This window comes from Parus major, chromosome Z, assembly GCF_001522545.3.
Source record: "Parus major isolate Abel chromosome Z, Parus_major1.1, whole genome shotgun sequence".
In the NCBI taxonomy this organism is placed as follows: domain Eukaryota; kingdom Metazoa; phylum Chordata; class Aves; order Passeriformes; family Paridae; genus Parus; species Parus major.
In genome coordinates this window covers 34080711-34104003 of record NC_031799.1, presented here as the reverse complement: position 1 = coordinate 34104003, position 23293 = coordinate 34080711, and the positions used below count along the sequence as shown (strand labels likewise).

At 37.0% G+C, this 23293-nt stretch overlaps 1 protein-coding gene across 1 annotated transcript in view; it reads left to right on the top strand.

Annotated features, from left to right (window-relative positions):
• The window catches only part of GNAQ (G protein subunit alpha q), a 121668-nt gene that overhangs the window by 35927 nt on the left and 62448 nt on the right, over window positions 1–23293 (top strand). Inside the window, exon 2 of the mRNA XM_015653196.3 lies at window positions 7050–7234. Within this exon, the coding sequence (XP_015508682.1) occupies window positions 7050–7234 (185 nt within the window). The remainder of the gene's footprint in view (window positions 1–7049; window positions 7235–23293) is intronic.

Sequence of the window (23293 nt, the reverse complement as noted above, 5' to 3'; positions counted from 1 at the left end):
TGTTACATTAGTAATTCATGAAATAATTTTGTGTAGAATATTGACAGTCATCTTAATGAAATGTTTATAAATTACTAAAATGACACAGAAATAATTTAGTGAGTGATGAAATGATTATGTGCTTACTTGTTTTAGAAAAGCAAGTGGAATATGCGAATATGGCTTGTAAGCAAAACAAGAAGATTATGTAGTAGTTTTAATTTAAAGATACTCTCAGTGGAGCAAACACTTGTTAGTAGGATACTATGTACCCCTCTCCCATTTTTTCCTAAGTGGTTATTTGTCCTAGTTTAGGGCAAATTAGGGAGGAAAACTGGTCCACCAGTGCCTTCTGATTTTTGATCAGTTGCTGCTCTTGAGGGTCCTTCCCCCACATCACCATTATCATCATCTACTGGCCGATCAGTTTTGGTTTTGAATTTCATACCTCTCGTGGTAGGAGCAACAGACACTGGCTTAGGCTCACTGTCTGGTTTGGCTGCTAGCTTGGCTGCAGCCTGAGTGACTGGGGTAGCTGCTGATTTATCTGCCTGCCCTACAGTATCTATCACCGTGCGATAAGCATACGCTAGGGCCCAGCTTATTGCAATGAGATTTTTCTCCTTAGAATCATCATAGCAGTTCTCTTCCAGATATTACCCTACTTCATCTGGGTTCTGAATTTGTTCACGTGAAAATTCCCAGGCTGGGGGATCAGAAAATTTCTTCTGAGTTCGGCCCATTCTCTCCCATTCTCTACACCACTCAGGATTTCCCACACCTGAGTCTACTTCTGGGACAGGGATCTCGTTGGCTCCTCTGGATATCTCAGCACTCACTCTAGAGGAGTTGCAGACCATATAGAAGAAGCTTAACAGCTGAACTACCAGGAAAGTGACCAGGAATGTGGTATTCTTAACACTCAGGGGAAACTGGATATTCTCAAAGAGGGACATAACAGATTCAAAGGAGAAGAAGGAAAGAAAAGGCTGAAAACCCTCATCCCCTGCATTTCCTCTAACAAACTGGGTACAATTACTAATAAACTCCCAAAATGTGCTATTGGGACTGGGAGGCAGGGTCAGGCGAAGAAACCATAAGCCAAACATACCTGATAGAAAATTCAGTAGTTCTATGAACTTCCTATAAATAATTATCACTGAGCCCAGCACAATAACCATTCTAATCCGTGCCTCTCTACTGTAAAAGAGGGAAAAGACAGGTATTAAAACCTCAAAAAATTCTAGGGACCAGATCCACATGAAGGGCTCCACCCTGAGAGATATTATGCAACCAAGCAACATGGCTACTGACTGCTTTATCCCAATACAGAATAAATACAACCAAAAATACACCTAACTATCAGTACAGGTTTTTCTACTTTCTCGCCCCACGTTGGGCGCCAAAAACTGTATTTGTCCTAGTTTAGGGCAAATTAGGGAGGAAAACTCCAAATGGGGGTTTCCCCTGGGAAATGCCCCTTCCCCACCAATTGGTCCGGGAAAGGAAAAAAAAAAAATTCCGTGGAGAGAAGTGGAAAAAGCTGTTTATTTAACAGAAATTGAATAATATTAAATAATAAAACCTCTCACTGTTCGATGGGATAGCAAATCTAGGAAGAAAAGTCCTTTTCACGTGGTGTAGCTCAGCTCACTCAGGTTCTTATCAGTCCCTCCGGCGCTGGAAAGTGCCCAGGCCCAGACCCCGGTGGGCCACAGGCCTGAGCTCCCGGGGTTTGGCTGGGTGTTCAGTCCAGAGCAGGCTTGCACAGATCCAAGAAAAAAGGGAAAAAAACAAAGGTCCAGGGAACTCCTCTGCCTCGGCTAGCTAAAACTAACTAAAAGCCAGAGAGAAGCTCTGTCCCGCTGTCTGTCCGTGCTGCAGACACCACAGTCCATGAACGGGATGTGGGGGAGTGATGTTTTTCCTTAACACAAACTGTGTGCTTCTTCTTCCCCCTCTCTTGCTCTCAAAGCCAGTCTTAAAGGTGCAGAACTTAATATATATAAACCAGATGATTGGGGATACCAATATCATAAAGTCACCCCAGGACATTCTTAAACTTATGCATTGTTTAATCTCAAGAAGCCATCACTGTGATTCTCACCTAATTTGGTTTTTTGGAGTTATTCCTTTCAGGTTTTAACGTAACTGCAAAACGGTGCTATTGATGTAGGAACAGATTCCAGGACACCTTAGTCCTCTTTCTTGCTTTTTTTGCTTGAAATTTGAGGTACTTAACTGTTTCATAGGCTTCTCTGTAACACTAAATGAAATGTCATTGAAATGCTTCCTAACATCATGCAGCCCTTGTGAGGTTTAATCTGTTAACGTCAGTTAAGGAGTTAGATAATCACACAAGGAAGATACAATGGTACTGCTGTTCATTTTATGAAAAATATAAATATGCCTACTGTATGCATTATCAGGACTGGTAATTCCTTACAGGAATTCTCTTCATGTCTGTGGATGAGTTGTCACTTAAATTCTTTGGTGTTTTTATGACCAAGATGAAAAGGGTCAGTTTCAGTTACTAATTTACAGTAGTAAAAATTGGTTGGAGATGTAGGTTGGTACTTATGTATCTTTCAAGAGGGTATGATAAAGTGATACAATGTTATAGAGATAATACTTTTTAAGCAATAGGGAAAAATGTTCACAGTACTAGGAGTCTTCACTTAGAACCTGCCTGAGCAATAGCTCTACCAGCTTGAAGCAGATCAACTGAGTTGTGGCAATTGTTGACAGAGGTGATGGTCAAGGCTGTTGTAGAGGTAAGGATCTCTTCATAAGATGTCAGGATGAGAACATAGTCTTGCCTAGATGCATGACCACATCAGACAGACTGAGCTGTTTGTGTGGGAGAGCCTCTTTATTTCAGTAGCCTTGCTGGCTTCTTTTGATGGAGAAGAGATACTCCAGTTCTGCTCCAGAACTTGTCCAGAGCTGGGGAGCTTCCCCTCTACCTCAGGGAGTTTCACTACAGTCTCACCAACCAAGTACCCCTACCAATAGCCTTCATCTGTGAGCCTGAAAGCTGCTGTTCCAGATGGTAGGACAGACTAGCTTCTTCGGTTCTGCTCCCAGGAGGATCTCATACATTCCATAGTACCTTTCAACTAATTTGTCACCTAAAAAGACAAGCTGGTCCAAGGCCTGAATTCTACACTGCTTTTTGCTTTCATTTAGCCATACTTGGTTTCAGCAGAAATGTGATCCCACTGCATTCCACTGCTGGAACAGCAACAGACCAAACTATATTTTTTTGTTTTCTCTATCACTGAATTACTCGTAGCACAGAGGACATAAAACCCTCTTCCAAGTGAAATACGACTTTAAGTGAAATCAAGTATTTTTCTTCTCATGTATTACCTTTCTATTAATGTTTTAGCTCTTACTCCTCCTAGGAGTTACTCTGCTACTTGCTATCTGATGAGATTGATTCCTCCCCTTTTCTGTAAATCTGTGAGCCAGTGTGCAACCGACTGCTTTATCTGAGTAAGTGTTTGATGAAACTGTAGTGATAGTACAGTTCTGCTCATCTCTATAGGATGTTGATTCCACTCTGACCCATGAATCTTCACTCTCCAGGTAGGTACTTCTAGCCTTGCTTTCTGCATCCAAGCCCCAACATGAAAGCAATTTTCTGCAAATGTACATGCTGTTGTTTTGACAGTTCCTAGTAAATGTGTGTGTACAGCGACTAACAGGGTAGTGGATTTCAATGGCTTTGTCCTTCTTCCTTACATGTTAATGTGTTCTTGTACCTAATTTAAATATTTTAAAATTCAAACAGAATAGTAGCGGGTTTTCCTTGCCTTTTCATAGGTCAAACTTGGGAAAAAAACACCACCAATGTAGTTTAGAAGTGTTTCTCTTTAACAGATGCCAGTGTGAATTTTGCTTAGAGAATGGTATCTTTGTTGTTTTATCTAAAAGTCACGTATTTTATCTGAAGATATTATACTTGAGATTTTTTTTTATTTTATTTTTTTTTTTAAGTTGCAGTGCAGAGAAATGCAAAGACAAGTACAGGTATGCGTAGCACAACCACACAAAAGAATGGCTCGTCATTCTAGGCTTCTACAGTTGTCTTAAATTAGTCTCTTGTATCATCTTTGTCAGTCACCACAAGTTCTGAAACCTCTCTGCAAGCAGCTGCATTGTAATCTATTTAAAACTAACCATGTTTAAAGTTTTTCAGTAAGTTTCATAGAGCAAAGAATGTTTTATTTCAGCATTCTGTAGATTTTATTCAGAATGTGTACCAGAAGAAATAGCAACAATACAGTAAATTGTATGTGATATGTATATATGTGGGTGCACGTGCATGCATAAGGATCTCTGCATTTAAGCAACCTGACTCCTATCCTGATTCTGCCTGTGGATATAATACTGCTAGAAGTACTTTCAGCTCTCTGGTTTTAAAATTCTTGATGATGCAGTAATAGTTGTTGCTATTAACATTTTCAGAAAAAAAATCCCAGAGGCTTTCTGAAATTTTCAGTTTTTAAGGCACTAAGCTCTTAGAAATTCTGATAATCCTCTATGCCATGATTGAACAGGAGTCCATCACTATTACAGATGTTTACTTATTATTTTTAGAAGACGGTTACTATTTTTCATTCGTTAGATTGATTTTTATTTGGGAAAAAGTTTTAAAAGTCAGATTAACAATCAAGCTGTGTGTTTGAATCTGGAGTATGGGATTTTATTCAGTCACAGTACTCAATTCTCTCCCAAGTACTAGACAAGGAATTATATTAGGATTGGGAGGGGGTATAGGGGAAGGTTGAAAGTCATGTTTTTTAAAAGATGAGTGAGTCTGGTAATGGTATTCTGCTTATGATTGAGATTCATTCACTGAGGTACACTGTGTCACTTCAGCAGTCTTCTGACAGGTGAGAAGATACTATACATCTGGTTTCAGAGAACTGACTTGACTAATTCAAATGTGGAGTGGTAGCTAGCAGAAAATTGGTCTCAGTATATTTTACTCCCCCATTAGTCCATTATGCTGATCCACTGGGCTGCCATTTCACCTTTGTTCTCACCTTTTATCAGCTAGAGGTATTCATGGAATGATGATGGTGGAAGCAGTGGCTAACAGAGTCCATGAGGCCTTCATATCCTCTCAGAAGAATGTGTAAATTTTTTTCTTATGTAATTTCAGGTTTTCTTCTTCTCACCAGATGAAACAGGCCCACTCAAGGGTCCTGTTCAGGTTAGCCTTGTTCAACTGTTACCCGGTGTTGTTTTTTGTTTTTATTATGGTGAATAGGTAACATTTCAATGTACTGCCATGATGTATTTTTTAACTTGTTCTGTAATGAGTGGATGAGGCTGTAAAAAGCACAAGTTGGTATCATCAGTGTCTTGATCTCTAGGGGGATGCTCTACCAGCCTTTCTTTACATAAATGGAGCTTACAAGAAAGCTGGAGAGGGACTTTTATGGGGGCATGTCATGATTGGACAAAGAGAAATGATTTTAAACTGAAAGAGGGCAGGTTTACATTAGATACTGGAAAAAATTCTTTACATGTGAAGGTGCGGTGAGGCCCTGGCACAGATTGCCCAGAGAACCTGTGGATGCCCTATCCCTGGCTGTATTCAAGGCCAGGTTAGATGGGGCTCTGAGGAAACTGGTCTAATGGAAGATGTCCCTGCTTGTGGCAAGGAGGTGTTATGATTTCATGATCACTAAGGTCCCTTGTAACCCAAACCATGCTGATTCTGTAGTATGTAACATCATGTTTGATTTTCTGGGAATATGTGTGTAAAGGAAACTTGCATTAGAAGTTCATTATATGTGTGCAGGAAATGGGAGTAATGGTTTCAAAATTATGCTTGTGGTAAGGGCTGAAGTTTTTAGAGGCTTAGATTTTCTGAGATAGCACACAGTGTGTGCTATCTCAGAAATAGTTAAGGGTTAGTCCTATAAATTGCACTGCTGTGAAACACACTTTTCTGAGAAAACACCTAAAACGTTATCTAAGAGGCCTTTAAGTCTGCCATTGTCCTGGATATGAGTATTATGGTACGAGGCACGAAAGCTTTACAGAAATGATTCAAATAAAGCTTAGGCTGAAAGTCTGAAACAGCACTGAGCAGTGCATTTTGTTTTCTGTAGAGCTGAGTAGCTGGGTGAACACAGGGCTTACGTAGCTGTGCAGATTCAAGTCCTCCTCTTAAGCAAACACAGGGATAATATAGATAAGCTTTTATAGTCACAAATGGGCTTGTTGAATTGGAGCAAAGGAAAAATGTTGTGTGTTGTAACCTTTGTGAAGTTTCCAACAAGCAGATCTTAACTTTAAGTTGACAAAAAGTAGTATTTCATCAATAAACTACTTGTAGTTCAAAGTATAAAAAGACATAAAAAAAAATTAATGGAAGGAATGACTGCTCATTAATAAGTATGAACCAAATTTTAATTAACAGTGATTTCGTATGGTTCTGAGACTGAAGTTTGATGGCCTCTGATTGTTCCAATACTAGCTTAAAACAAAAAAAAACCCAACCCAACTGCACCCCTCAAACAAAAAGTAAAAAACCAAACTAACAAATACAACAAAACTAAAAACCCAAACAAGCCAACACTCCTGAAAAAAAACCAAAAAACCAAAAAACAACAAAATGCCCAAAACACAGTGTGTTGGTTACTTGCAGTACCAGATTACTTTACTGTAATTTCCTGAGAAGTAGCCTAGGAGGATTAGTTTTCTTCCTCTTTGAATTTTTGTGATGAAATGTCTCATGAAGTTAGAGTTTTGGACAATTACATCTTTAAGAACAGAAGATTTTAAAATACGAAGTCATATATAATGTGGATATTTTGGAGTGCCATTTTGCTCGTTAGTTTAGTTTTTAAATCAAAATGCAAATTTTAATTCAGTTGTTCCTCTGTTCCTATTGATGCTGCTCTTTGACACTGAAATGGTCCTTGTAGTTACCTTCCAAGCACCACTTGACAGTGTTGAGCCCTGCAGTAAGCAAGCTGTCAGCATTGGTGAAAAAAGTCATGTTTGTGTCCACTGGCTAAAGCATATCCTTCTTATTTGTCTTGCAGGCACAGGAGAGAGTGGCAAAAGCACATTTATCAAGCAGATGAGAATCATTCATGGATCAGGTTACTCTGATGAAGACAAAAGGGGCTTTACAAAACTGGTGTACCAGAATATATTTACAGCAATGCAGGCCATGATCAAGGCCATGGATACCCTCAAAATCCCATACAAGTGTGAAAATAACAAGGTGAGATTTTTGTTTATTTCTGTAGCTGAAGTTTTTCCTCTTTTTTATTTTCGGAAATATACTGAAGGTCTCCAAAAAAAGACACATCACAGAAGCAATACTAAAAGCTCAGAAGGGCGTTTCCTGGCATTTCCTACCCTGCCTTTCTCTCTACTTTCACAACACAAATCTGCTTTTAAACAAGAGACCTCTCTTAAGATGCCTGAGGGGAATGGTCACAAAACAGAGGTTTAATGGCAGGCTGCCATTCAACTTCAGTAACTCTTCAGTCCTTTCCTATAAGGCTGTGCTCTGGTTAGAGCACAGTTAAACCATTCTAGTGATGTGTAGCAAAACTTCACTGCTTAAGGATTGCTATTGCATTACAAGTGGAAAAAATTCAAATTATTAGAAAAATAGGTGAGAATATCTGTTTTTGTGTGAATAGATTGTTAAATTAAAATTTTCTACACAAGACCTTGAAACAGTCAGAGTCTTGAGATTGATGTTGTTACTGCAGTTTAAAAGGAAAAAAATACATTTAAAATGTTTCTAAGGGTCATCCCTGATTACCTTGAATTTTTTACAGTGTTTTTTTTTAATATTCAGATTTTAATAGTATAGTAACTATAATAGTTGGTCTCATTCTGTGACTAGGAATGAAATGCTTAGTATTTACTTAATATATGTAGTAAGCCACAGAATTACATGTCTGTATCTCCCAATATCACAGAGTCATAGAATGGGTCAAATTGGAAGGGACCACAGTGGATCATCTAGTCCAACCTCACTGCTCAAGCAGGAACTGTTTGGTAACAGTTCCCCGAGAACTTGTTTTTATTTTTACCATTGGTCCATTACCAGCAACTTTGTTGAAAGTAGAATTTAAGATCTGTGACAAAGCGGATGGCTCACCTTTGTTTCCATCTTGTGAAAGACTATTTATCTATGATTAGAAATTATTATCTAGTAGTCCTGGATGAAAGTAATACTTTGATAAATTATTCAAAAGTTATTTTTTTCTATTTTTTTTCATTAAGATAAAATACCAAAGAGCAGCAACATTTACAATAAAAAAAAAACTCCTCCATTAACTGGGAAAGAGAAAATGAGGTACTTGGGTTAATATTAGAATTTTTTTTTTCCTGAACATATGAAGTTTAATTATTAAACTGTTATATGTGTTTTAAGTCAGCTAACTTAGAAGTAGGAAAGATAAAGCTTATTACCAGGTTAACGATGAGTTGTTTTTTCATTTGAATTTGCTGAAGTCATTACAGATGATCACTTCGTTGGTGATGTAATGTTGCAATAACAAGAGTCTTACAAGAGCATGACTTCATGCAGTAGGAAGTCAGGAGGATCCCATCTGTCAGAATCAATATTATTGACCTTCTTTAATGATGGGTGGATTTTTTTGTGCACATGAAAAAGATTGAAAAATTTGTAATTAGTAAGATTCTTGACTGTTAACTTTCCTAGTCTAGCTGTGTACTGGAGTTGTCTGTTTTTCCTTCACCTTCTATAAATCAATCAAATGTCTAGTTAGTTTTAAAGCTGTAATTTCATTTGCATTTCAGCCTTTTGGTTCCATGTGTTGCTGTGTGGAAAGCATAAGACATACTGCCCTGAAAAGTTAGTTGATCCTAAAGCAGATTTTTTGTTCAAAATTGGTGTTGACTGCCACTTTGCCTGAATATCTGAAAATGCTAATGATAGATTAGGATTATTTTTTCCTTGTATTATGGTACAGAGTATGTGTTCTGTAGTTATTTTTCAGATGTGCTGACTTTTCATAGTGTTCTTATATGGCTGAGTGATTCAGGTAGGTTTCTATACAGCCATAGTTGTATAGACATGGCCAGAACGCTTCACTTTCTCTACATGGAAATTACTTCACTGGGAGTAGGAGTCTGTATCAGCTACTTTGCAAGGATTCCCATCAGTTTCTAATAGGGCAGAGTAAAATAAAAGTTACCAATTACCTGTCTCTCAAGGCAGTTCCTGTACAATTCCATCAGGAATACAGGAAAAACCAAACGTGCTACAGCATTGTGCCTAAATAGGCATGATTGTGGTCTACAACACTGGCTTTGTATACAAGGTCACTTCACTTCAAAGCACTGAGCAATAGTCAACAGATAAATCTGCTCCTTCGTTTTTTTACAGGCTGTTGAAAACAAACTCATTAGTCTGGCAATCTAGAAAACACAGGAAGGACACTTCCTATTAATTTGAATCTCTTATCAGGAAGTCCTATCTCTGGAGAGAATATCTCGAAGTTTGTGTAACAACGTATTTTTAGCACAGTAGCTGTTTTACACTGTAGTTTAGAAAATTGCAGGTCAAGCTGGTATTGATGTGGTTGAGCCTAAAGAAAAATTATCCTTTTTTTGGGTCAAATTCTTCATATTCTGCATTAGACTTTTGAGCTACAGTATAAAAGGTTTTCTCTTACAGTACCAATTTTCAAACCTTTAACTGTGATTTTTTTAAAATTGGAGTATTTTGAATCTCTGACTGCTGCTGAAATTTGAAGTGCCTACAGTGCCCTGTGCCCTAGTAGTCAGTTAAGCAGGCAGCGGTGTTCTTTGTGTCGTGTACGACATCAAAACATTTACATTGGGTTATTTGAGTATAATCAACATAGCAGGAGGTAAATTCTAAATTTGGCGAGTCAATTCCTGTGGGATTGTGTTTGGCTTCATAGTCACCAATGTAACTAAAGAGGCAGAGAGTGAGATGTATTGTCCTATATTATGATAACCTAGACTGTTTTGAAGAATTCATTATCAGAGTAGTGAAAGCCAATTGAGAAATGTAATTGTGTTTAGAAGCTAGTATCTCAGAAATGATGGTAGAGAATTATATGATGGTAGAGAATTATATGATGAAAGACATTTATTTTTTTGTGTTTTAACTTCAGAAGGTGAGCTCTTCTGATGTTCAATGTCATGGGTGAGCATGATCTCTTAGCAATTTGTGTGTCATAGGAAATGGTTGCTTATAGACTTTTTCAGTTTCCTTTTAGGTAAATTTTACTGTGCTTCCATTATTTCTTTTACTAGAAGTTGTGAAGTTGTATGACTTCTGAATTTTAGGGTAATAAGTATTTAATGAAATGAGGGAAAGTGTTAGGTTTTAAAGAAATGTTCAGAAACAATTCTGAAAACTGCCTGTCTTGTGTGAAATTTTGTTTATACAAACTTTCTTATGCAACCACAGGTATTCAAATACATGGGTTTTAAAAAAACTATGCACTTTAAAAAGTGCAGGCTTATGCTTTCTTGCAGTTTGTCTTTTTAAACAAATGAGTCTACTACTGTACTAAACACCAAATGCCACTGTTGTCCTATACTATTCCATTTTAGTGTAAATTTCAAAAGATAAGTTGCCACTCTCTTCCAGCAGACAGTATCAGGAAGGTGTCACTCCATGATGATTAACAGGCAGGAAACTACTTGAATCCCATTCCTATAATTTCCTTTGAGACTTCTTAAATATTCGTAACAATAAAGCTAATGTGCGTAACTGTAGCCTTTAAGAACAGGCTACAGGAAAGTTTTTCAAGAAGCTGGAAACATAAAACTAAGTTTAGTGGTAGACATTTGCTGTTAAGTTTCTATGAATGTTTTCTGATTAATTTTTGTCTGTATTTGTGCCTCTTTCCTTTGGGAAATGTTTTGCAGTCAAAATGAGCAGATATCGGAAATGGTTTCAAAGTTCAAAATCTTAATGGCATTTTCTTCAGATCCATAATTGCTTTGTTAGCTTGGTTTGGTCTGTCAGACAGATCCACTGGAGAGGCTAATAAAATTACAGGCAGAAATGGGACAATATCAGATTGCATAAGTTTTTGTCTTGGTTTAACAGTTAGGGATGTTAAGTGGTTTGGTTCTCTTGGTGAAATATGATGTTGAACAGTTTGGAGGAAAGGGCCTACTGCAGACACCTCACCCAAAACAGTGCAAAGGATTGAATCTAGGGCAGTAGCGTGCAAACCAGGAGGGTAAGTCTCTCAGTCTGGAGGGTTGTTTTATTTAACAAAAAAAGCAAGAATTAAGTTCTTGGGACAGTGACATAAAATGCTTACTGCTTTAGAGTGGCCATAATCAAATGGCTCTTAAAGCAGATGGAGAAACCTGTATGGTTCTTGGTTAGTATTTAACAATCTGTAGTGCTTGATTAGTATTTAAGTTCTCTGAGGTGTTTTTCCAAGCACTCAATATCACAGTAAAATTACCCAATAAATAGCAAGTCTTTCAGAAGGGTTAAATGCTTCTAATACCTGGAAGCTCAATAGGCATTATTTCAGCAAGAAATAGGTAGCTGCAGTCAGATGACATGTGAGAGTGTATAGACAATTTGAAATACAGTCCTTTAACTGCATGTATTCAGAGGAACTGAGGATAGCTTGGTTTTTTTCCCCCGGAAGCTGTAATATGAGGGAAAGCCGATCTCCCTGATAGCTTTGTTTCCTCCCATGGGGACACTGATCTGTGAGCTTTAGGGATTCCAATAAGGTCACGAGCAGTTTCTTCTGAGTGCTTCGTAAAGAGTCCTTTGTGAGGACTTGGACAATCCTAGATGGATAGTAGCCTCTCCTCAGCTGTCTTACTCATCTTTTTACCAGTCTCTTGTCAGTCATTTGTTCTTCTGATTCCAAGCCTTTCTTTCTGGCACCTCCTCAGTCTTATATGTATTTATTTGACCTCAGCACATCTTTATGTACTTACCTGTGGCCTACCATTTTGTCCTATTTTCTTCTGTTTTCCTTCTTTATATTTGAGTAGAATTAAAACAAATAAGAAGCCCCCCCATATATGTAGTGGTTGACATTCTGTACTAGTCACTCATTTGCTTGCTCTCTGTTTAGAGCAGAGGTCCCTTGAATTTATCCCTATTGCTCTAATGGAGTACTAAATTACTTGTTTCATCATGTTGTGTTTTGCTTAAGTGTTTCATACTTCATCGCAACAGAAACTCAAGTTCTAGCTGTTTTTCCAAATGTGTGGGGAATATGATGGTATATGAGAAGTAAGCTGGAGAAACAGGGTTGAATGCTCCCATGAAGAGTTTTGAATAATAGGTAAATGAAAACTCTTCCCTTCTCTAGTAAAATAGCAGTTAATTTCACTGATATGAAATGAGGAAATTGTCAGCTTGCATTTCAAAATGAATTTGAAACTGAATTTTAGCTACTCTTTTTGCAGAGCAAAAATATTTCTTCCTTCCTTTTTTAATATTTCATTTTACATTAAGCTCTTCTAAATACAACATTTTAAGTGATTAACTGCCTTTTGCTAATAAGATGTAGTAAGTCATATACAAAAATGATGGCCATGTTTTATCTTTACATTTCTCTTTTAGAGTTCTTGCTAGAGTGGACAACTAATGGGTGATAATAATGCTAGCAGATTCTTGTAGATTTTGTGATCACTTACGCACTGGAAAAAGGGCCATAAATGCAAAGTATGCTTCTAGCATTTTTATTCCTTCCTTTCTGACTATTTTACTTTAGATATATTTGTCATTTAATTATTTTGCTTGCAGAGCATATTATGTGTCTGAAAGGAAATGTTCACATGAGTGTGTTCTCTTGCAGTGAATATGTGAAATTTGCAACTTTTATGTGTAATAGGAGTTTGGCATATGTTTTAAGGTAGTGAGATTGTGTACTCTTGGAATGGTTCTGATTTTCTTCATGATTAACAGGATTATATAAAGAACAAGTATTTATACAATACAGTTTTACAAAAATAATGGATAAACATAATTATATATAGATATTTTCAAGAACGAAGGATATAAAAGTAATAGTTTCCTAATTACTTAGTTAATTTCTACAGGAGATAGGCTAAGCTTGTCTAATACTTACTCCTAAATTAATTTCAGATTGAAGTATTTTGGTCATATTTTCCTTTGAAAATTTGTAAAAATATTTCCTTCTCCTTTTTTTTGGGAATTCAGATCCTGTTGTGTTCTAGTTTTACTATGTAGAATTACTAAAAGTTATTTGTTTCTTCATTGTAATTCCTAGTAACAGGCAAGATGCTTGAAATAAGGTTTATTGCGTTTAATTAATAGTTCTTCAGATTAAATAGACAATATTTTTCTCCAGATTTTGTCAGTCCCTTGTTCAGTGTGCTCTTCATATATGGTAAAAATTGCAATGTCTGAGATGCAAGCATGTTTTGTCTTACAATAAAATTCAGCCTTGGCTTGACAAGAGTAGTTAAAAAAATCCACAAAAAAACCAAAGCACCACCCATCCTTCCCTCCTTCCTCCCTCCAACCCCCTTTTTTTGTTTCTGAAGTATAATTGTTTTGTATTGTTTGATGTGTCGCCCAGTAGAGGTATTCACATCATTCCATTGACCTCTGCTTTTTCTGAAAGATTATTTTGCTCTTTTCTTCTCCCTGGTTAAATTAGGCTTAAAGTCTGTCCATGAAGAGGTGATTACATACTTGTACTTCATCAGTCCAATCGCATGCCTACCTATTTCAAGCTATGGGCCCCTGTAGCCCCACTCTTAGACCTTGTGTTCACTTTGGGTGATTGCATACAGGTGAATAATGAGGCAAGAATCCAGGGTTTTGCTTCTGGAAGAGTAGGTTGGCAGAGGAAAATCAAAGCATGACATTAGTCATGTTACATTTTAATTTTTTCCTAACAGTTACATAACAAACAGACAATCACAAGGCTATGGTTGCGTGCTTCATCTTTGTCAAGAAAGTGTAGAGTTCTTCTCTTTAGATGATTTAGTGTTTAGATTGCTGTGGTGGACCAAAGTTACTGGGAAGGTAAGAAAGTAATTTATTATGAGCAAGTCACTCCTGTGAACAGTTTTAAACATGACAAAAAAAGCTGAATATTGGGTTGTAGGGTTGGTAACTGTGAAGAGCTGCTTCCTAACATTTCTCTAACTTGCACGTGTCTCTTCATTAGTCCTGTCATACATATGAGTTTCTGAGATGATACTGTGGAAAAGCTGTTGCAATTAAAGTAGTAGTTAAGGTTGTTTCTGATGATGACTTACCATTTTTCTTAATATGACCTACTAGCCAGAGTTAAAATTTGGCTGTTTAGTTGTTAATCTTCTAAGCCAGTTTGTAGATACAGTGTACTAATTGGTTTTACCTTCAGTCATAAACCCAAGGAATGGTAAAACTGATTTCTGGCACAGAATATTTTTGAAACCTTTTTAATGTATGTTTTTATTATTCCTTTGACCCTATGCTTTTTTTTTAAAGCTGCTTTTATTCAGAGTCTGGATTGAAAGAGGATTTCTTTTTAAAGCTGAAATATAACCTTAGAACTTTATGAATTTTTAGTTATTTTTTCTGCTTTTTATTTCTTTTACTTTCTCTGTTGCTCTTAAATACTGCCTGGACCTTTGAAAAGTTGAAAGAGTAGTGATGAAGGATTGGAAATGGAGCCATTGAAAACAGTGCAAAAACATATCAGATACTGTAAATTCTGCTGTACAGTAGTCTACAAATAAAAGAAGAGCACAGGAGAAAATGAAATGTGGTGGCACTTTCCAGAAACAGTTTATTGATATTTTAATTTAGCTGTGCAGTAGGAATTTGGGGAAGAAATTGGCAAAAGGAAGTGGCACTTTGGTAATGACCCGTGGAGGAGCTGTTGGTATTGAATCCAGACATAACTAAAAGACATGAAAATATGTATCATACATGTATCTGCTGCTATGTATGCAGTATGTAATGGATTTTTATTAAAGAAAGTTGGAATTACTTGTGTCTGATTCAAATTGCTCATAAGGGAAGATGTTTAAGACTATACAGAAAGATTGAGGAATACATGAATGGACACTTCTCAGAGGCTGCAGAGGAGCCTGCACACTGAGATAAATGAAGCATTCCTGAAAGAACACAGACCATGCAGGTGGTATTTAAAGTATGGTGAGGAAGGTTCTAAGGACCCTTTTGTGATTTAGAGGGAATGTGTCTATTCTTGCATGCTTGTTAAGTTTTAGAAGCTCTTTCAGAATTTTTGTAATGATACGATGTTGTGTATAGTTCATTTATTGCTTGAAGATCCTGCTCTATAAAAAAACTCTAAACACCAGTCAGCATTTTTCCAAGCTGAGTCTTGGAAGTTTTTAATTTCACCTCTGGGATATTCTAGTTGCTTCTGTTAGGGAAAAGAAATTATGAAAAGTCAGTTTTTTTAAAAAAAAAAAAGTTATTTTTCTGGGAAAGTTTTTATAGCTAAAACCATCCTAATCAGAGAAGAGCATGACAGTAAAGCCTTGTAACTCATGTCCTTCTTGTGTGATAAACGATGACTTGCACTGGCTGTCGTTGCTGTAGTGGTGTACTCATTCACTGCATTGCAAAATGTTTCAACTAGCAACTCCCTGCTGTAAAAAAATACTCAAATTTTCCTCATCTCATTTTTTTTCAGAAAATAAGTATATCTTTTCAAGAAATAGATTTTTGAGGCTTAATGCTTGGTAGGAGCTATAGCTTGGTCACTATTAGCTTTGTTGTTTCCTGATTCCAATGGGGTGTGTATGTTCTTACTGGTATGTTTCTGCCTATCTGTTCCTTTTTGGACACTCGTCAGCTTTTGTGGTCTTCCTGTAGAGCTTCCTGCGCACTGCTGTCTGATGATACCATATGAATCAGCAATGTGGGTAGTGTTTTGCCTATCTGACAAATAAGGAACCTGCAACAGTAATGTTTTTAGCTTTTCTTCTTTGAAGTCAGTACTGTTCAGAGTTACTTTCTTAAGGCACACTTGGATGGATTTCTGTGATCCAGCAGGTCTTTTTTGATCTATCATTTACTGGCTAGGATATGCAGTAGAAAGCAACATTTTATGAATGCATCCCAGGCAGGTGTTTTAAATGTCTGGTTGTACTGAAACAGACAGAATCCTCGCCAACATAAAATGCAATAAAATTCTGGCTTTCCTAGATTTTAATGCAATTGTTCATTGTGTCCTTCATTACTAGTTTAAACTACACAAGGATTGGATTTTATGAATTCTTTCATCTTTGGAGGAAAGTTAGACTTCTCATATGAAGTTACTACAATGAGAGGAAATTTAAATAAATATACCTTGGTAAGAGGGGTTGGTAGAGACATGGGTGAAGGGAGCAATGTAGTTGATATGTAGGCTGAGTTACCAAGATGTTACTTCGTATAGCAAGGATTAGTCCCTGAAGAGTTGGTTTAGTAATGCTTTTCCAGTGTTCAGATGGTCTCATTAAGTCATTAATCTTTGAACACGACACAGTTCTTTCTCAGCGGGGTATCAAGTAAGGTATTTCCTTAGCTCTTTTTTTTTTTTTTATTTAGATTTGGCAATTATATCTATCTCCTTGTGTTAAGGTTTGTGGGTTTGTTTTTTTTCCCCTTTCACTTTGAGTGTTCTCAGATTTTGTGTAATTGTATTTGGCAGAAGAACGTGATAGAAGGTACTAAATGAGAACTCTTACACTGCTGTGCTCTGCGCCTGGTTCCCATGCTTCTTTTGAGCTTTCAGACTTCTTAGAATTCAGTGACTTTTTCAGGACAGTCTTAGTTTTCTCTAGCAGCAAGGGTAATGGAAGTAATCGTGTGAATTAGTATTTAACGCAGCTTTATACAGTTGGAAACATGGTTGAGATGATTGTGAAACACGGGCTTCCTGACAGTGGCATTTTCCAGCACCTGCTTTGCAGATACAGATTTATACCAGATGCAGACTTCCAGGGAATTTTACTATAGTTCTTGTTAAAAATAAGTATTTCCAGTTGGCTGAAGAATCAAACAGAAAACAATGGCATAATTTTGGGTTTGCAATTGGCAGACATTGCACAAAATACCTAACATCCCTTCTGTACAGTACAAGAAAAGAAGAGACAGTAACTATCTTATCCTTACAAATTGCATAAAGGTATCCTTGCTTTCACTAGGAAGTAATTTTATCTTAGAAATTGGAGTTCATAGATATTTTGAAAGGCTCAGTAAAAATACACTTAACCAGAACCCTACTGCATGCAAAATTCAGACATGTTTTCATGTCCATCTCCTAATTATGCTTCACTACAACAATAGATGAATCTAATGACAGAAACAATGATAAATTGCCACTGTTACGGTATATTACAGGTGCCGTCACAGTTACCATTTGTAAATAAAATCAGTAAGTGAGCTAAGTATTGTTCTCTGCACTTCATATAAATTTTTTTCCTCAGCACAGCCAATTATAGAATAAGGAAAAGGCTCATGTCCCTTCAAATAATTCTTCTGTTCCATGGGAATCTTGCCATTCTGAGTGTTAATCTCTAATGTCTTTTGTCTTACAGCATCTTGCTATGTGAAGACCTATACTCAACAGAGACCAGTGGTTAAGTCTAAAATACTAATAACTAGACCTTAAAATGAAGACCAGTGCTGGAAAAGTGTTTAGAGCTGTTGTGGGGAGGCTCTTCAAAGGCAGAGCTTTCCTCCCTCCATTCCAGTATCATTAACTGTGATTCTGTCCAGTGCCCCAGACTCCCTACCCTTTGCCCTATTTGCAATAGCAGTCTTGTCCTGTGCAGTCCCAGGATGAATCCATCCAGTTTGCAACACAGATTCATAAATGGAGAGCAGCAGTAGCATGGTCAGCATGTGCTGCCCTGGATCACCGTGAACTACAGAGTCCTTGAGCTAAGTTCTCTCACACACCTGATGAGCTGCAGTGGGCTGTAGGGATCCTTTCTTCAGTCCTGTAATTTTCACTTGCTTATATGGCCCTGAAAATGAGTTTCACCTCAAGCAGCATAGCTAAGAGCCTAAATGTGGATGTTGGGTGGTATCCCACACCATTTAAATTAACATTCATGTTAGTTAATTCAAAGATAGGAAACTTCAAGCAAACTAAATGTACTTGAGTATGGTAATTGCCTGTTTTTTCTTCCCCTTTCTGACCTCTGAATTAAACAAAACTGTTTCCTTCTTTTATGACATCATTTTACCAAAGTAATAGTCATTGCTAGTTTGGTGTTGCTTCAAAACCTGTATGTCTGCGGAACTGAATGCTGGATTCACATTTGTGGCTCAGTGCCTTGAGCAGCTGTGCATGCATACAGAAGTACATGATCTACAGTCTTGAGAGCTGGTTCAGAAAATGGACTGCAGTGGTTTTGGATACATGTTATTTATGCCCAACCTCATCCTGTGTGAATGCCCACACTTACCTCCATTCCCCTGCAGTACTCATGTATAGAGATGTGATTTGACTACCATGGGCTTTGGTGAAGTAGAGAAAGCAGAGCAGTGTCTGCCAGATCCACTGCCTGCTGCTGAAAGTTAGGTCAGCATGGAGGGTGTTCTGGCTTAACTTGGAGTGGTGCCTGAAGCTAAAAGCATCAACTGTCAGGGGGGTGTAAAGATGATTTATCACTATCTTATGCTTAACTGTCTTTCAGATCTCCTCCCCTTCCTCCCCTCCCCCACCTTAATTAAGTATTGCTTGGCTGATTTTCTGGGTTTGACCTCAGACCTCACATGCAACAATAGAACATTCTAGAAAATGTAACTTAAGTCCAGACCAGATCCTGTTGGAGGTAATGTTTAATAATGTTTATACTGGCTTATAAGATCATGCAGTTAATTGAACATGCCTTCCACTGATTAAAACAAGAAACAGATTACTTCCCCAAGCTAAATTAAGTGATCGACCTGAAGCTGAAGTAAACAATTGAAGTTTTGCTACCAGGTTTCATTTCTTGCTGATCTGATTTGTTTGTTGAAGATTTACAGAGGTTGATACTATTCACTTACCAGCAAAATCAAGATCGAAAGTATTTTTTCTGGTGAAAAAAAAGGTATGTGTTCATCTTTATTTTGAGATTAAAAGTGTGAATTGTTGCCTGTCAAGAAATTTTTCTCCCTTCACTGGTTTCTGAATGTGAATTTTATACGTTGTCAGGAGTTTTGTTCTGCTTTTGTATGTTCATTTTCTTTAACGGTGGGAAAGTTCCTTTTAAGAAGTCAAATTCTGTATTGTGGTTCTGAAACAGCAGTGATTTAACTACCATTTAACATGAAAGCAAGGAAAGTTATAAAGAAATTGCCTTCAAAACTTTTTTATTCTAGCATTAGCTATGTAACAAGCAGGAAAAAGAGAATCTAGCTTCAACAAATACAGTTTAAGGTGAAATCCAGTAAATTTCTTTTAATGTGACAAAACTACTACTGCCTCTTTGGGCATCAGTTTTTTTTAACAGTTAAAACCAAAACCTACTCCTTGTTAAAACATGTCTGACACAATTTTAGAGCATTTTTTAATAGGCTGCTGATTATACTAGCAGTTTCTAAACACAAGGAAGCTTAAACACAATTTAAGCTGCTAATTCTGCTTTCACTGACTGCCTTTTCTTTAATTTTTCTTTTAGGGTTAGTAAATATGTCTTCTGCTCTGAGAAGTTGTAACAAATTAATCCTAATTTTGGAAATTGCAGGATTGGTTGTAGTCAATTTGTAGTAAATAAATGCTAATTCTTTCTGTCACCACCCTGTTTTTTTCTTGCATTACCACCTCGGAACTTTTTAATCTATGTACTTGCTTTTTGACCATCCCACTATCACTGTTTTAATTATATGAAAACAGAAGGACAGGTATTTACAACTGAGTAAAAGTCAGACATAGCAAGAAGGAAGGCAAAGCATCGTTTTCCTCCTATTCCAGCATTTCTAGTCAAATGCTGTTAACAGAACTGATTTCTGCATAGTGGATGAATAGTGAAAGCACAATTGAGATTTCTGAAAGATACTTCTTAATGGTACTCCCATCCTCAGACTCCAGAGTCTGACTCAGCTAAGCAGTGTTTTCCTCCTCCCGGTCTTGTCAGTGTGAGTTCACAGTTAGTGGGGCATGTGACTGCCGTACAGATAGTGCATTTGAACAATCATCATCTGTAGTCCATAGGGCAGCTAAACTGGGTGTACCGACAGTGGGGTGCGCAAGGCAAGCAAACCAAGCTCCTTCCAGAAAAAAACTTGGCTCAAGAAACACCAAGTTTTGCATCTTTGATGTACAGTTACTTTCTCATTATTTAGCCAGCACCCTGCTACCACTGCAGACCAGCAGCCTGAACCAATGCCATGTGTTTCACATGCAGTTAGCAGGAAATGTGTAGTTTACCCCAGAGCTCTTTTTCTCATGGAAACCTACTTTGCCTCTAATTTTACACAGATTATCAGTAGGAGGAGTTATTCCTGGTAGTTAAGCAGTATTTAAGCTTTTATTTGGGAGCCACAGTACCCGCATTTCAGATTAGACAGAGATAGTAAAAGCTTTCCTATAAATTTTCCTCAGCAAAGTAAGGAAGATGAAGGATGTAGCTGAAATTATAACCAAAAATGTGTTCTTTCCATTTATTCATTCTACAAGGCATTCCCTCTTGATGTCATGTATCATCCAAGCACTTTTCACAAGTCCAGTGGAATGTAAAAAACTTCATGTAAAAACTTTTTGGGAAAAAATACGTTAAACAAATATTCAAATAAATCTTTACATGTTTTAGTAAAAATTGCATTAGATCTGGGCCTTAAGTATTTTTCTTTATCTTACCCAAGGGTGCTTTTAACTTGCCGTTAATTGTGATGAGTCCAGTGGTTTTCCTCTTAATCATGTTGATAAGTACTTGCTCAGACTAATACCAGATTATTCATGAAGGGCTTCATAAGTATGAACAAAGGTTTCATAATTTGGCTCAGTATACTTGAAGTGTCAAAAGGCAAGTCTCTAGCTGACTGCCTTCCTCTCCCAAAGTATGGGACGTAACAGATTTCTTCTTGAGGAACTACTACTGCATCTTTTCTATGTTTGCTATAAAGGCTAAGTTACAGTATGTGATACACAGAGTGCTGCCAGTAATAAAGTATCTGTTCAAGAAAATTGCAGATTTATTTCTGTGCTATGTATTTATTATATAGGACCTAGTTAAAACTAAGCTTTAGATTGTGCTTCAGTAAGTCATTTGGTTGTTTGGTGAGCAGCATGAACTCAGTTTTTCTAAGACACAGCTTTCCTTTTTTCTGAAGCTTTTCTTTGTTAAGACCCTAACAAATCAATGTTAATATTAATGAGTACCTTACTGAAATCAAAAATACAGGGAAAACATACATAGAAAGATTGCAATAGTAAGTAACTGAAATTCAATTACTATTGTTTTTCTCACGGGAATATTCTGTGATTTTTTTTAATTTTTTTTTTTTTTTTTTACTTGATGTATTTAATAATTGTTTTTTCCTTAATCATATAAATCTATGGCATGGTCCTTGTGCTACCTTAGTCACACTTTCCGCTTAGTTCTGCTGTCTGTGGGGGTGGTGAAAAAAAATTACACCTCAAATCCTACTGCCTGACCTAATTAATTTTAGAACTCTTCTGAAGATCTAACTGCTGAAATACTGTTTCCTTTTTAATTAAGGGTCTAAGAAAAAAAGAAAAAGAAGGTGCTTACTGATGGGATGCAGGGATTTTCTTTCAGTCTGTAAAGGCAGCAACTCTTCATGGCAATCCTTCTCCAGAAATACATTGCTCCAGGAGCAACACTCAGCTCCTTGAGTTTAAGTTTGGATGCTTGATGGCAAGCAAACCAGGAATAGATGATGTTACTTAATGCAGAGTTACTTGTATTGTTGATGAGTCACTGTCTAGTTAACTGTGTTCTTTTTAATCTGCTTCATTCATTACTTTTCCCTCTCCTGTGAAACAAATATTTATTGTAAACCTCGATTGAAGTAAATACTATAACGATGAGTAAACTTATTCATTTCAGTATATTGTTGTGTTTGAGGTTTTTTTCTGTTGTTGCTTCTGAGGCAGTAGCTGAAGTAAATGGGAGGAATTTGCTAGTTATCTGGTGAAGACACTCATTGTTTGGTAGTTTATATAAATACCATGTCATAGTCATTCATCTGTTGGTTCATTTGACTCTCATTTGGAGACTTTTCACTCCTGTTCCACTAAGGAGACTAAACATCATGTACCAGAATTAAACAAAGTAATGATTATTAAAGGAAAAAAAAACAAAAACAAAAAACTATATCAAACAAACAAACACAAATCCACAATTTGCAATACTTTTTGTTTTAAAGTCTTGGTAAGACGCACTGATGCTGGGGAAGGGAAGGTAGCATTCTTTTATTATTTGCTACATATCTTAAAGGTACTAGACTGGGATTTCTGGAGCTCCCCTTTGCATTAAATTGATTACAATTGATTGATTTATGGCATTGTGACTCCTGCTCAAGACAGAACAGGAGCCTTTATTAATGAAAGTGTCTGTGTGTATGTTTCCCTTGATAACTGTCTCAGGCTGCATTTTAGATTTTCCTCCTTAGGAACTCAAGTCCAGACAAACAAGATTTCTGCATTTTAAAACTTCCCTTGAGGACTTGCAATAGAATAAAATTAGCATAGTGTTCTAATTGTGTCGCTAATTCTGAAAAAAATAATGATGAGGGTGATAGTAAACTTGTTAATAGCTTATGTTGATGTTGAAGTTATGAACAACAGCACAAGCAAATTAGCTTTCTGGCCAGTAACTCGGGAAGAGAGCACTGTTTTAATATGCATGTGAGTCATGGTTGTTAACTCTGTAAATACAAAAGGAGAAGGCAAGCAAAGTGGTACTTTACTTAGAGCTTAAGTTATTAATGAAATTGGCTCGAAAACTGAAACAAAACAAGCATATCAAGGGAATTAGGAAAGTGGCTGATAGCTGTTACAAAGCAAGCGGATTTTCACCTTGCTACCTGAGCATTTGTATAAATTGTGAGATACATTCAGGGGATGGGGGCAGGGGGCCATTTCACTATTCCTCTGAATTACTTCTAGAACTGAACAGGTCAGTGCAGCTGTGTCTGCCTGTGTCAATGAAACTGCTTTGCTTCTTGATACTTTTCCTCACTATAAACACAGTAGGCAGATGCTTTTATCAGTTACCTCCTTAGTTCATAAACTCCCACCTGCCTTTCTGTAAGCTCTGCATGTGCTATGTTTTTGACTCACCTTTAGACACCAGGTTCTTCTCATTTCAGTAAGAAGTGGGGAACCATATAGAAATC